At 51.5% G+C, this 14,455-nt stretch overlaps 1 protein-coding gene across 2 annotated transcripts; it reads right to left on the reverse strand.

Annotated features, from left to right (window-relative positions):
- Window positions 1-5,001: 5,001 nt before the first annotated feature.
- LOC116969823 (thioredoxin-interacting protein-like) lies at window positions 5,002-13,647 on the reverse strand. Of its 2 annotated transcripts, none has more exons than XM_033016605.1 (9): window positions 13,223-13,647; window positions 12,389-12,407; window positions 11,201-11,273; window positions 10,944-11,091; window positions 10,138-10,240; window positions 9,208-9,461; window positions 7,844-8,030; window positions 7,624-7,757; window positions 5,002-6,398 (listed from the first exon to the last, which is right to left on the reverse strand). In XM_033016605.1, exons 1-9 carry the CDS (start codon window positions 13,487-13,489, stop codon window positions 6,360-6,362), a joined length of 1,224 nt encoding a protein of 407 aa, XP_032872496.1. In that variant the 5' UTR covers window positions 13,490-13,647; the 3' UTR covers window positions 5,002-6,359. The 2 variants fall into 2 exon arrangements, with proteins under 2 accessions (XP_032872496.1, XP_032872495.1); XM_033016604.1 differs by having other exon boundaries at window positions 12,389-12,403; window positions 13,210-13,647.
- Between the last annotated feature and the right edge of the window lie 808 nt (window positions 13,648-14,455).

Raw genomic sequence — 14,455 nt, forward strand, 5'->3', positions numbered from 1 at the left:
GAGAGAGTCAGGGGATATGGGGAGAAGGCAGGAACGGGGTACTGATTGGGGATGATCAGCCATGATCACATTGAATGCTGGTGCTGGCTCGAAGGGCCGAATGGCCTCTACTCCTGCACCTATTGTCTGTTGTCTACTGAGACGTGGGGGAATTTCTTGCGGGATTCTTTGCCACAGGCGGCTGTGGAGGCCACAAGTCAGTGGATATTTTTAAGGCAGAGATAGATAGATTCTTGATTAGTGTCAGGGGTTGTGGGGAGAAGGCAGGAGAATGATGCACACGCTCACACTGAAACACCAGCCACTGCCCATGTGGACAGCGATCTCCACCAATCTGTGTGTCTCGGAGCTGGCTGCATCGACCTATTGCAGTGGAGAGCATGCGTTGTTCACCCAGGCGGAGTTAACCCCTTCAACGCCGACACCGAACCCAGACAGCACCAGTCCAGTGTTTAAACACACAACGACCTTTGAGTCTAGGAGCAGGGAGGTTCTACTGCAGTTGTACAGGGTCTTGGTGAGACCACACCTGGAGTATTGCGTACAGTTTTGGTCTCCTAATCTGAGGAAGGACATTCTTGCCATAGAGGGAGTACAGAGAAGGTTCACCAGACTGATTCCTGAGATGTCAGGACTTTCATATGAAGAAAGACTGGATAGACTCGGCTTGTACTCGCTAGAATTTAGAAGATTGAGGGGGGATCTTATAGAAACTTACAAAATTCTTAAGGGGTTGGACAGGCTAGATGCAGGAAGATTGTTCCCGATGTTGGGGAAGTCCAGAACAAGGGGCCACACACACAGTTTAAGGATAAGGGGGAAATCCTTTAGGACCGAGATGAGAAAAACATTTTTTTTCCACACACAGAGAGTGGTGAATCTGTGGAATTCTCTGCCACAGAAGGTAGTTGAGGCCACACAGTTCATTGGCTATATTTAAGAGGGAGTTAGATGTGGCCCTTGTGGCTAAAGGGATCAGGGGGTATGGAGAGAAGGCAGGTATGGGATACTGAGTTGGATGATCAGCCATGATCATATTGAATGGCGAATGGTGCAGGCTTGAAGGGCCGAATGGCCTCTACTCCTGCACCTATTGTCTATGTTTCTATGTCCTCTTCATCCTTCGACCCGAAACGTCACCTATCCATGTTCTCCACAGATGCTGCCTGACCCGCTGAGCTACTCCAGCGTTTTGTGTCTATCTTCGGTTTAAACCAGCATCTGCAGTTCCTTCCGATCATAATACAATCGCAGACTGATACAGACACAATATGTAGGAAGGAACTGCAGATGCTGTTTTAAACCGAATTTCTTTAGCCAGAGGGTGGTGAAACTGTGTGTGTGGCCCCTTGTTCTGGACTTCCCCAACATCGGGAACAATCTTCCAACCCCTTAAGAATTTTGTACGTTTCTATAAGATAAGTAGGAAGAACTGCAGATGCTGGTTTAAACCGAAGATAGAAACAAAATGCTGGAGTAACTCAGCGGGTCAGGCAGCATCTGTGGAGAACATGGATAGGTGAGGTTTGGGGTCGAAGGCTGAAGAGGTCGTTGTGTGTTTAAACACTAGACTGGTGCTGTCTGGGTTCGGTGTCGGCGTTGAAGGGGTTAACTCCGCCTGGGTGAACAACGCATGCTCTCCTCTGCAATAGGTCGATGCAGCCAGCTCCGAGACGCACAGATTGGTGGAGATCGCTGTCCACATGGGCAGTGGCTGGTGTTTCAGTGTGAGCGTGTGCATCAGACCGTGTCTATATCACTGAGCTTGTGTCAATCAGTCTGTGTCTGAAGGAGGGTCTCGACCCAAAACGTCACCCATTCCTTCTCTCCACAGATGCTGCCCGTCCCGCTGAGTTACTCCAGCACTTTGTGTCTATCTTCATTGCTGCAGTTCTTTCCTACTTATCTTATAGAAACTTACAACATTCTTAAGGGGTTGGACAGGCTAGAAGCAGGAAGATTGTTCCCGATGTTGGGAGGTTCTACTGCAGTTGTACAGGGTCTTGGTGAGACCACACCTGGAGTATTGCGTACAGTTTTGGTCTCCTAATCTGAGGAAGGACATTCTTGCCATAGAGGGAGTACAGAGAAGGTTCACCAGACTGATTCCTGGGATGTCAGGACTTTCATATGAAGAAAGACTGGATAGACTCGGCTTGTACTCGCTAGAATTTAGAAGATCGAGGGGGGGATCTTATAGAAACTTACAAAATTCTTAAGGGGTTGGACAGGCTAGATGCAGGAAGATTGTTCCCGATGTTGGGGAAGTCCAGAACAAGGGGTCACACACACAGTTTAAGGATAAGGGGGAAATCTTTTAGGACCAAGATGAGAAAAAACATTTTTTTTCACACACACACAGAGAGTGGTGAATCTGTGGAATTCTCTGCCACAGAAGGTAGTTGAGGCCCCACAGTTCATTGGCTATATTTAAGAGGGAGTTAGATGTGGCCCTTGTGGCTAAAGGGATCTGGAGAGAAGGCAGGTACAGGATACTGAGTTGGATGATCAGCCATGATCATATTGAATGGCGAATGGTGCTGGCTCGAAGGGCCGAATGGCCTCTACTCCTGCACCTATTGTCTATGTTTCTATGAGTGTGGAAGTGGTGGTGGAGGCTGATTCTCTGGATGCTTTCAAGAGAGAGCTAGATAGGGCTCTTAAAGATAGCGGAGTCAGGGGGTATGGAGAGAAGGCAGGGATGGGATAGTGAGTTGGATGATCATATTGAATGGCGGTGCTGGTGCAGGCTCGAAGGGCCGAATGGCCTCTACTCCTGCACCTATTGTCTATGTTTCTATGTTCCACGAGAGCCCCGAGTACCGACGAGCGGCCATTACTGTAAATCTCCGAGTTCGAATCGGGGCAAACTCGGGGAGAACTCTTGGAATGAATTCGTACAGTGGGACAGGGGGGCAAAGCTTCTTTGCATCTATCTCCGGAGTAAACCAGCGTCTGCAGTTCCTTGAAGAGTAAACACTCTTGTTATTGTGTGGCTTGGGGGGCACTCAAACCTTACTTGGTGTGAGTTCTTTCCACCAGCTGGTCGTGTGAGTAAGATCCTATTACAAGCGCTAAAGGTTTGTGTGGTATGTACACTATCAGATGTATCTCATTCCACCACTGACAGCTGGCTTGTCCTGATGTTGCAGCTCTAAGCACTGTACCAACCCGGGCCAAATTCCACCACGCAAATATACCTGTCACCACCAGCAGATGGACTGTACGCATTAGTCAGCCTCCGCTGCCAAGGATAAATGTTTGTTCAACAAAACCATCCAAACACATTTGGAACCAGCCAAAAATATCTCCACTTCTCAATCCCTCTGGATAGACACAAAGTGGTGAGGGGCTGGACAGGCTCGATGCAGGAAGATTGTTCCCGATGTTGGGGAAGTCCAGGACAAGGGGCCACACACACAGTTTAAGTATAAGGGGGAAATATTTTAGGAATGAGATGAGAAAAACATTTTTTTTCACACACAGAGAGTGGTGAATCTGTGGAATTCTCTGCCACAGAAGGTAGTTGAGGCCACACAGTTCATTGGCTATATTTAAGAGGGAGTTAGATGTGGCCCTTGTGGCTAAAGGGATCAGGGGGTATGGAGAGAAGGCAGGTACGGGATACTGAGTTGGATGATCAGCCATGATCATATTGAATGGCGAATGGTGCAGGCTCGAAATGTTTTTCTCATCTCGGTCCTAAAAGATTTCCACCTTATCCTTAAACTGTGTGTGTGGCCCCTTGTCCTGGACTTCCCCAACATCGGGAACAATCTTCCTGCATCTAGCCTGTCCAACCCCTTAAGAATTTTGTAAGTTTCTATAAGAGTTGTGTGCGTTTGTTTTCACACTTCTGTACCTCTTGCCCGATGGGAGAGGGAGTGACCGGGGGGAGTGAGACTGGTCCGTGATGAAGCTGCTGGCCTTGCCGAGGCAGCATGAGGTGTAGATGGAGTCAATGGAAGGGAGGGAGGTTTGCGTGCGTGCGTTAGTCCGTGACTCTGCAGTTTTTCTCTCTCACGGTCTTGGATGGAGCCGTTCCCAAACCGAGCTGTGATGCTTCCCGATAAAATGCCTCCTACGCCACCACTGTGGAAGTTGACTGTGAACATTGCAGTTGCTGCAGACTTGCCGAACTTCCTCAGTCAGCCTTCTAAGAAAGTGTTGGGTTGTGATTTCCTGGAATTGCTTCTGTGAGTGTAGCCCAGGACAATGTCGCTGATGTGATAGTCGCTCGTTGGAACTTGTAGCTTTTCCAACCATTCGGCCCATCAAGTCTACTTCTACTCCACCAGATCTGTCTATCCCTCTCAACCCCATTCTCTTGGTCTCGTGTGTGTGTGTGTGTGATCTGTATACATGTGTATAAGTATGTATATACACACAGTGAACTTTTTTCCTCATTTATTATGCTGCTTACAGTGCACCATGTTCACATATTCTGTTGTGCTTCTGCAAGTAAGAATTTTATTGTAGACTAGACCAAGTGCAGACCCGTTGGGTCTGTTTCACCAACGCATGTTTGCAGGGGGGAGGGCCTGTGGCATCACACACACTAACCACCCCCCAAACACACAGGTGGGGGGGGAGAGTGAGAAGAGGGGAGGGAGGGGAGAGAGGGAGGAGGAAAGGGGAGAGAGGGCAGAAAGGGGGGGGGGAGAGGGGTAGGGGGGTGGGCAGGGGATGTTAGAGGGGCGGGACAGAGGTGGAGAGAGGGGAAGGGGAGAGAGGGTGGGGGAGGGAGAGAGGGTGGGGGAGGGAGAGAGGGTGGGGGAGGGAGAGGGGAAGAGTAACATGTTCACATATTCTGTTGTGCGTCTGCAAGTAAGAATGTTATTGTAGATAAGACAACATGCTGGAGTAACTCAGCGGGACAGGCAGCATCTCTGGATAGAGGGACAATGTTTCTGGGACTGGTGAGAATTAAACACTCTTGACCCGACCATCTTCAGAAATGTATGTGTATATAAAACAAGACATGACAGCAACTCCCAATGCTTACTTTAAAATATTTCAACTTTTATTGAAAACATCAAGTGTACAAAATAAAAGACTTCTTAGAAAAATACAAAATAACCTTTGGCAAGATGCACATTACTAGCAGAGTGCAGAAAAATACACAAAACCAAGTGGTTTAAATAAATCTGAATACAAATAACACTTCAACAGTAAATACGTTGCATTACATGAGATATTATTGTCCCTTATTGAGAATGACCAGAGGCCACAGTGTTCATTGTATAACAGTGGCGATATACTTCAGAATATGGCATCAAAGTGGCTCCAATACCATTGTAGTTAATATGTGTAGGCTGCACAGTGGTGAGCCCCAGCTTGTTTGTGGAGCTCCTGACAGAGAGGGGGGGGGGAAACAACTGAGCAATTTGCATTCTGAAGCTTAAGGCTTCTCCAAAGGATGGAGCTGGAATCTTGCAACAGTGGCTCACATACACACACACACACACGGGAGTGGCTTTCTGGTCAGAGAGAACACACTGGAGTGAAAAATACACGCGCTCGCAGTATTGCCATAACTGCCGATGCTGGTTTAGACACTAAATGCTGGAGTAACTCAGCGATCCAGGCAACACCACCTATACATGTTTTACTTTTTTAAAAGAGGTTATTTGAAATTTAAGAAATCTATGCGGTGCCTCTTCAGCTCCCTCTATCCCTACACACTTCAATGTTAGACTTGAGATACAGCGGGGAAACAGGACCTATGGGCTGTCCGAGTCGGTGCCGACCAGCGGTCCCACGTAGACGGTCACTATCCTCCTACACACTAGGGACAATTTAAAAAGATACTGAAGCCTACGTGTTTGGAGTGAGTTGGTTGCAGCAGAGGTCAGAGAGAATCTTTGGGTTCTTATTGTCATTCTAAGTTGGGGCTTGTCCTACCCCAGGTGGGCAAGGAGGGCAGTGAATGGCAGGACTGCGGTGTGCCCAGCAGCAGCTTCCCTGGCCTGGCACCAAGACATGGCACTGCCAAGTTACAAAATACCTGTCAGTTTTAAGGCAAACTGATTTCTTCTGACACACAAAAACAACACCTTAGATTAAAAATGAGACACAACCCAAGCATAGCTGACAACGCTGGTGATGAGGAACTACCGAACGTTGTGGGGCCCCTCTCACTGCCGTCAGAGAATCGCGACACAACTGAGATCCGAATGCCCGATTGCTGGAGTCAAGGCTTTGTACATGGAGTGATAATACCTCCTTCCCCTCTTCACTGGCCCTCCTCCGCCTTCACCTCAGGGGCCCTGCGCTGCCAGCACCTCGTAACTGCCGACCGGAATTTAGACGCAAGTCCAAGATAATATTTTTAATGTGTCCTGGCTTCGTACGATGCTTCACTGCACCGGGAAGGCGCTGTTCCCGTTCTCATCCACCTGTCCGTACAGAAAAAAGGGGAGAGAGATTAGTCACATCCCTGCCCGAGATCAAACGGATTAAAGTACAAGAGCTTAGAGCCGATTGCCAGAGTTTAGCTTTAAGCATGGAAACGTTTTATACTAGTTCTGGATCAAATGGGGAATTAAACAACTCTGAGGAACTCTCTCTTCTTGAACTGGCGACTTATTCTGCCTCAAATATAACTGATTTATCAACAAGGGACCAGTCACTTAAAAGTGCACAAAAAAGATGGAGAAACTCAGCGGGTGCAGCAGCATCTGTGGAGCGAAGGAAACAGGCAACGTTTCGGGCCGAAACCCTTCCGGGTTTCGGCCCGAAACGTTGCCTGTTTCCTTAAGGGTTTCGGCCCAAAACGTTGCCTATTTCCTTAAGGGTTTCGTTCCGAAACGTTGCCTATTTCCTTCGCCCCATAGATGCTGCTGCACCCGCTGAGTTTCTTCAGCTTTTTTGTGTACCTTTGATTTTCCAGCATCTGCAGTTCCTTCTTAAACACAAATCACTTAACATTGACTGATTGAAAGATGCATGATGGAAGCATTCGGCCCACCGGGGATTGGAATTTATTTAATCAGAGGGTGGTGAATCTGTGGAATTCTTTGCCACAGACGGCAGTGGAGGCCACAAGCCATTGAGTATTTTTAAAGCGGAGATTGATAAGGAATGACATCAAAGGCTATGGGAGAAGGCAGGAGAATGAGAGGGATAAATAGATCCAGCCATGATTGATTGGAGGACCAGACGATGGGCTGAATGGCCTAATTCTGCTTCTCTGTTTGATGGCGATGGTTCACACACTAGTTCTACATGATCCCACCTCCACATTCATCACTATGGGGAGATTGAACTACAAACCCGCACGGGCACGTGTTTGGGGAGTGGGAGGAAACCGGGGCACCCGGAGTAAACCCACGCAGTCACAGGGAGAATGTGCGCGCACACTCCACACAGACACCACCCGAGGCCAGGATTGAACCTGGATCCTTGGTGCGGCGAGGTATTGGTTCTACCGGTGATTGTGAAGTCAGAGGAAGGAATGGGGCAGTTTTGCGGGGGGATATGGTGTGGGGGGTTGTATTTTTATTAGTGTGCTGCAAGGGCATCTGAACTTGCCTTGAAAAGGGGATTAATAAAGTATTTATTTATTATTATTATGATTATTAAGCTTGAAGGAGCACATCTTTGGGACGGTTTGATGCTTACCAGGTTGCAGATGGGTGGAGAGGGGTAGTTGAAGGCGGGTTTCATGAAGATTGGGCTGTCCGGGACCCCGTCGTTCTCATCCAGCAGCGGGGTGGTGGGGCACTCCATGCGATGGTTATCCTCAAATGACGAATCTGGAGACGGGGAAAGGCAGTTTAGCACGCGGAAGTGTGTTGGAATGATGAGACAAGGCGGGAAAAGCCACTGCTAGGGTGCTTACCGGACATGGACTGTGGGAAGGCCATGTGTGGCCAGCTCATGCTGTTGTAGCTCATGCTGTTGTTGCTCATGCTGCAGTCGCTGGCCATGCTGCTCGACCTGCTGTCCATGCCACTGTAGGGGATGGTGCCAATCACCAGCGGCAGGTCCAGGATCAGCTTCTTGCTGCCGGGAATGTGGACATAAATCTGCGAGGGAAGATTCAGGTTCAGATTCAAACTTTGTAATTGTGCAGTGTACAGCTTAGACAACGAAATGCAGAGAGAGAGATGGGTCAGTTACGGACAGTCCCAAACATGCAGAAAGAAGTCGTGGGATGTCGTTGAGTCCAGAGAGAACCACCCTGTCATTCGCACCATTACCCTTCTCCCTGGCAATCTCAGACCAAAGCCACTTCCCGATCAAAGAGTAGACAAAAATGCTGGAGAAACTCAGCGGGCGAGGCAGCATCTCTGGAGCGAAGGAAATAGGTGATGTTTCGGGTCGAGACCCGAACAATCGCCCATTTCCTTCGCTCCAGAGATACTGCCTCACCCGCTGAGTTTCTCCAGCATTTTTGTCTCCCCTCGATTTTCCAGCATCTGTAGTTCCCTCTTAAACATCCTGATCAAGGGTTCAAGTGAGAGTTTATTGTCATGTGTCCCTGTATAGGACAATGAAATTCTTGCTTTGCTTCACAACAGACACAGAGTAGGCATTTACTACAAAACAGATCAGCGTGTCTATATACCATTATATAAATTGTTTTATTTAAGTTAGAAATATAGAAAATAGGTGCAGGAGTAGGCCATTCAGCCCTTCGAGCCTGCACCGCCATTCAATATGATCATGGCTGATCATCCAACTCAGTATCCTGTACCTGCCTTCTCTCCATACCCCCTGATCCCTTTAGCCACAAGGGCCACATCTAACTCCCTCTTAAATATAGCCAATGAATTGGCCTCAACTACCTTCTGTGGCAGACAATTCCAGAGATTCACCACTCTCTGTGTAAAAAATGATTTTCTCATCTCGGTCCTAAAAGACTCCCCTCTTATCCTTAAACTGTGATCCCTAGTTCTGGACTTCTCCAACATCGGGAATAATCTTCCTGCATCTAGCCTGTCCAACCCCTTAAGAATTTTGCAAGTTTCTATAAGATCCCCCCTCAATCTCCTAAATTCTAGTGAGTACAAGCCGAGTCTATCCAGTCTTTCTTCATATGAAAGTCCTGCCATCCCAGGAATCAGTCTGGTGAACCTTCTCTGTACGGGGCATTTGACAATAAAACACCCACTCTTGAAGCTGCCCACTCAATGGGGACAAGCATATAAAGTAAGGTGTGAGCATGAGACTGCTCTTCCCCCTTCCCAAGGCCACACTCACCAGCAGGGAGTACTCCAGGCGCAAGATGCTGCAATCGATGGAGGGCTTGACTGTGGGGATCCGGAGGCACTTGCCGCACCAGGAATCGGACATCCCCGAGATGATGTGGTTCCCCCGGACGCAGCCGAGCTTCTCCTTCACCACCTTGGTGCTGTTGTTCACCAGGTAGGTCTGCTTGGCTAAGATGGCCGCCTTGGGCACGATAATCCTGGAGCAGTTGTTCTGGAACTGGGCGTTGATGCAAATCTCATCGCCTGCACGGAGGGGGAGGAGGAGAGAGGAGGAGCATCGATTAGACAACGGGCAGCCATTGATATAACAATTACAGAATGGAAACAGGCCATCTCCGCCCTTCTAGTCCGTGCCGAACACTTACTCTCACCTAGTCCCATCTACCTGCACTCAGACCATAACCCTCCATTCCTTTCCCGTCCATATACCTATCCAATTTATTTTTAAATGATAAAATCGAACCTGCCTGCCTCCACCACTTCCTCTGGAAGCTCAATCCACACAGCTACCACTCTCCGAGTAAAAAAGTTCCCCCTCATGATGCCCCTAATCTTTTGTCCCTTCATTCTCAAATCATCGTTATATTTAAGAGGGAGTTAGATGTGGCCCTTGTGGCTAAAGGGATTAGGGGGTATAGAGAAGGCAGGTATGGGATACTGAGTTGGATGATCAGCCATGATCATATTGAATGGCGGTGCGGGCTCGAAGGGCCGAATGGCGCCTACTCCTGCACCACTTTCTATGTTTCTATGTCCTCTTGTTTGAATCTTCCAGACTCTCAATGGAAAAAGCGTATCCACGTCAACTCTGTCTATCCCTCAGAATTTTAAAGACCTCTATCAAGTCCTTAACCTTCTGCGCTCCAAAGAATAAAGACCATTCGGGGGGGGGCAAAGCAAGACAGGACACGACAGTTACCTTGACAGTAGCCCTTCCGGTCAATCTTGGCTGCGATACACACGTAGCCGTCTGCAAGGAAGAAGCAGGTCAGGTTCTTCTTGTTGGAACCACCAACTGGGGACTGAAAGAGAACAGGAGAATATAAGTTGATGTATCATAGCACTTCAGCCAACTCTACTTATTTTAATACAACGAAAAGGAATTGCAGGCGCTGGCTTCTACCAAAGATAGACGCAGAGTGCTGAAGTAATTCAGCGGGACAGGCGGCGTCTTTGGATGGAAGGAATAGGTGACGTTTCCGGTTGGGACCCTTCTTCAGACTGTGGAACATGGACAGGTAGGTGACTTAGACAAAAGTGCTGGAGAAACTCAGCGGGTGAGGCAGCATCTATGGAGTGAAGGAAACAGGCAACGTTTCGGGCCGAAACCCTTCCGGGTTTCGGCCTGAAACGTTGCCTAGTTCCTTAAGGGTTTCGTCCCGAAACGTTGCCCATTTCCTTCGCTCCATAGATGCTGCTGCACCCGCTGAGTTTCTCCAGCACTTTTGTCAAACCTTCAATTTTCCAGCATCTGCAGTTCCTTCTTAAAACACATGGGACAGGCGACGTTTTGGGTCAGCTCGATCCAAAACGCCACCTATCCATTTTCTCCAGAAATGTGGCCCAACCTGCTGAGTTACTCCAGCATTGCGGATTTAATTCTACTCCCAACCCATTGTGTAATGATCCGACCTGCATTAGTCACCACCTGCAGAGACAGCATGGCTCAATGACAAGCGTTTAAACTGGGTGCCCGACGTGAGAGAGAAGTGTCTTGACACTCACCAGCAGGTTTGGTGTGTTCACATCGATGGGCTCCACCACCTCAAAGTCCTTGCTGCACTCCAGCGGCGGCAGGGCCTCCTGGTCAATAAAGGCCTTCACAAGGTAGCACACGCCTCCGTACTTCCCTTTAAAGGACGGGGGAAGACGCCTGCCGGAGGAAGAAACATTTGAGATCACGGCACAAACTAGGCGGAATTAGTAGTGGCGAGGACAAGGAGCATCGCCCAAGTTCAGGAGAGGGTAAAAGATCTACTCACCCTTTAGGCAACGGGAAGGTGAAGGTGTACTCGTACATTTCCCCCGATCGCAGCAGGGTGCCGCCATTGGTGTCTGTAAAAAGCAAGGAGACGATCAGCATCAGGGGCTACAGTCACAAACACCGACAGCTCTCCTCCACAACACCCCCGCTCACAACAACCAGGACAAAGAGGCTGCTCCTTGCCCCGACTCAGCCCATCACCAGAGCAACAAACCACCCTCTGCCCTGAGTCACCCATCACCAGAGCAATGAAAGACTCCCGTCACCAGGGAAACACCTGATTGCCCAACATCTATTGCCAGGGCAAGCCCCAACATCAGGATTTAACCATTTAAATCCCCTCCTCAGGGCTATTGACCTCATCCTCAGGACAACTAACCCCTTGAAATATCCCACCCCACAAGGGCAGTTAACCACCTTGAACCCAGGACAGTTAACCCCTTTGCCCACCCTTCACTTGGGGGCACTTAACGCCTTGAAACTCCCATCTCCAGGGCAATTAACCCCATAGGGCAACTAACCCCTTGAATATCCCACCCCCAGGACAGTTAACCCCTCATCCTCAGGACAATTAACCCCTTGAATCCTCCATCTCCAGGGCAATTACCCCATAGGACAGCTAACCCCTTGAATATCCCACCCCAAGGAGAGTTAAACCCCTTCATCCTCAGGACAATTAACCCCTTGAATCCCACCCTCGTCCCCAAGACAATTAGCCCCTTAGCCCCGTGAACCCCCTCCCCCCCCTTGTTCCAGGACAATTAACCCATTAAATCCCACCCTCGTCCCCAAGACACTTAACCCATTGCCCACCCTTCGCTTGGGGCAACTAACCCCTTGAATATCCCACCCCAAGGGCAGTTAAACCTCATCCACAGGACAATAACCCATTGAATCCCACCCTTGTTCCAGGACAATTAACCCCTTGAATTCCCCCATGTTCCAGGACATTTAACCCCATGTTCCAGGACATTTAACCCCTTGAATTCCCCCATGTTCCAGGACATTTAACCCCATGTTCCAGGACATTTAACCCCTTGAATTCCCCTATGTTCCAGGACATTAAACCCTCTCTCCCCTCCCCCTGTGGGCTCCTGCTCCTCCTCCTGCTGCTGGCCACCCCACTCCACAAGGGCATTAAACCCCCCCTTGACCCCACAGTTAACCCCTCTCCCCCTGCTCTCACCTGCGGGCTCCTGCTGCTGGCCACCTCACCCCACAAGGGCATTAAACCCCCCTCTCCCCCCCCCCTTGTTCCAGGCCATTAACTAACCCCTTGACACCCCCCCCCCCCCATTGTTCCAGGACAATTAACCCCTTGAATTCCCCTATGTTCCAGGACATTTAACCCCTCTCTCCCCTCCCCCTGTGGGCTCCTGCTGCTGACCACCCCACCCCGCAAGGGCATTAAACCCCCCCTTGACCCCACAGTTAACCCCATGAACCCCCCCCCCCCTTGTTCCAGGACAATTAACCTCTTGAATTCCCCCATGTTCCAGGATAATTAACCCCTTGTTCCAGGACATTTAACCCCTTGAATATCCCACATCCCCCAGGACATTTAACCCCATGTTCCAGGACAATTAACCCCTTGAATTCCCCCATGTTCCAGGACATTTAACCCCATGTTCCAGGACATTTAACCCCATGTTCCAGGACATTTAACCCCTTGAATTCCCCCATGTTCCAGGGCATTGAACCCCTTGTTCCAGGCCATTAACCCCTCTCTCACCCTCTCTCCCCTCCCCTGCGGGCTGCTCCTCCTGCTGCTAGCCACCCCACTCCACAAGGGCAGTAAACCCCCCTTGACCCCACATTAACCCCTCTTCCCCCCCCTCCTTGTTCCAGGACAATTAACCCTATGTTCCAGGACATTGAACCCCTCTCCTCTCCCCCTGCGGGCTCCTGCTGCTGGCCACCCCACCCCACCCCACAAGGGCATTAAACCCCCACATTGAACCCCCCTCTCTCCCCTCCCCTCACCTGTGGGCTGCTCCAGCTCCTGTTCCTCCTGCTGGTGCTGGTGCTGGCGGTCGGGGCAGAGCGCCCCTCCATGCCGCAGGTACTCCTGCTGTTGCTGCCGCAGCGCCTGCGACCCTTTGCCCAGCTCGGCCCGGGCGTAGCCCAGGGCGACGAACCTGAGTCCGGCCGCGGCCACCCGCAGCGTCCGGGCCGCCCTGACCCTGACCCGGCCCGACACCTGGTCCCCGGCCGTGTAGTAGCCGCGCTCGGCGCCGCCGTCGAACCGGACCTCGAACGTCTGCAGCGGGTTCTTGCTCACCCCCATTTTGTCGTCCAGCTTGGCGGATATTAATATTTTTCCACAGGAAATTAGAAAAAACAAAGAAACGCCGTCAGTCCGCGAATGGGATAGTTGGAAAAAAGTGTTTTTGTTGATAATTAGCGGGTTTGGTCAGCGTTCACGTCAGCGTTCCTCTCCCTCTCAGCTCCGCCGCGAACTGAGGCGGCGGCGTCGACGGCGGGTCTATTTATAGGCTCTGCCCCGACCACGGCCACGCCCCCGGCCCCGCCCCCCGCCCCGCCCCCCCCCCGGCCAACCGCCGCCCAGCGCTCGAGCGCCCCGCGTGCCCCGCGCTCCCATTGGCCGGCGCCGCTTGTTTACCTGGTCGGCGGCCAATGGGGGCGCTGCGCCGGCGCGTGGACACGGGCTGACCGGGGCGGGGGGCGGGGCCGGGGGGGGCGCCGGCCAATGGAAGGCGTCGAAGACCGGGGGCGGGACGAACGGGGCGGGCCCGGCCAATGGGGAGACGTGAGGGAGCGGGTGGATTGAGTGACGGCCCATCTGGCCGATGAGCGTGGAGGGGGTGGGGGGGCGGGACGATTGTGACGGCGGCCAATGGAAGGCGGGCGTGGGCGGGACTGACGGGCGGCTCGCCCTATCGGCGGGATGACTGCGTGGGCGGGACAATGGCGGCTGACTGACGGGCGGGCCGGCCAATGGGGGGCGGGATGACTGGGTGGGCGGGACAATGGCGGCTGACCGGCGGGCGGCCCGGCCAATGGGAGGCGAGGGTGGCCGGCGCGTGGACAGGGGCTGATCGCCGGAGGGCGGGGCCGCGAGGGGGTGAGTGGCGCGGAGGGCGGCCAATGGGAGGCGGGGACGGCTGGGGGCGGCGGCTGCCATTGGCTGGGGGCGGCGGAGGGGGCGGGACGGGGATCTGAGGGCTGACGTCAGCCTTCGTGGCCACGCAGTGGGGCCGTGGTGTTGTTGTTCGGGACAGAGGGGGGGGGG

This window comes from Amblyraja radiata, unplaced genomic scaffold, assembly GCF_010909765.2.
Source record: "Amblyraja radiata isolate CabotCenter1 unplaced genomic scaffold, sAmbRad1.1.pri scaffold_1277_ctg1, whole genome shotgun sequence".
Classification (NCBI taxonomy): Eukaryota; Metazoa; Chordata; class Chondrichthyes; order Rajiformes; family Rajidae; genus Amblyraja; species Amblyraja radiata.

Bases quoted from the DNA above. Each gene is read 5' to 3' on its own strand.
- LOC116969823 (XM_033016604.1), bottom strand. From the start codon at position 13,489: ATGGGGGTGAGCAAGAACCCGCTGCAGACGTTCGAGGTCCGGTTCGAC. The intron at 10,241-10,943 runs GTGAGTGTCAAG...GTTCTCTTTCAG, and splicing joins TGAACACACCAAACCTGCTG to TCCCCAGTTGGTGGTTCCAA. The intron at 7,758-7,843 runs GTAAGCACCCTA...CCCCGTCTCCAG, and splicing joins CTTCCCACAGTCCATGTCCG to ATTCGTCATTTGAGGATAAC.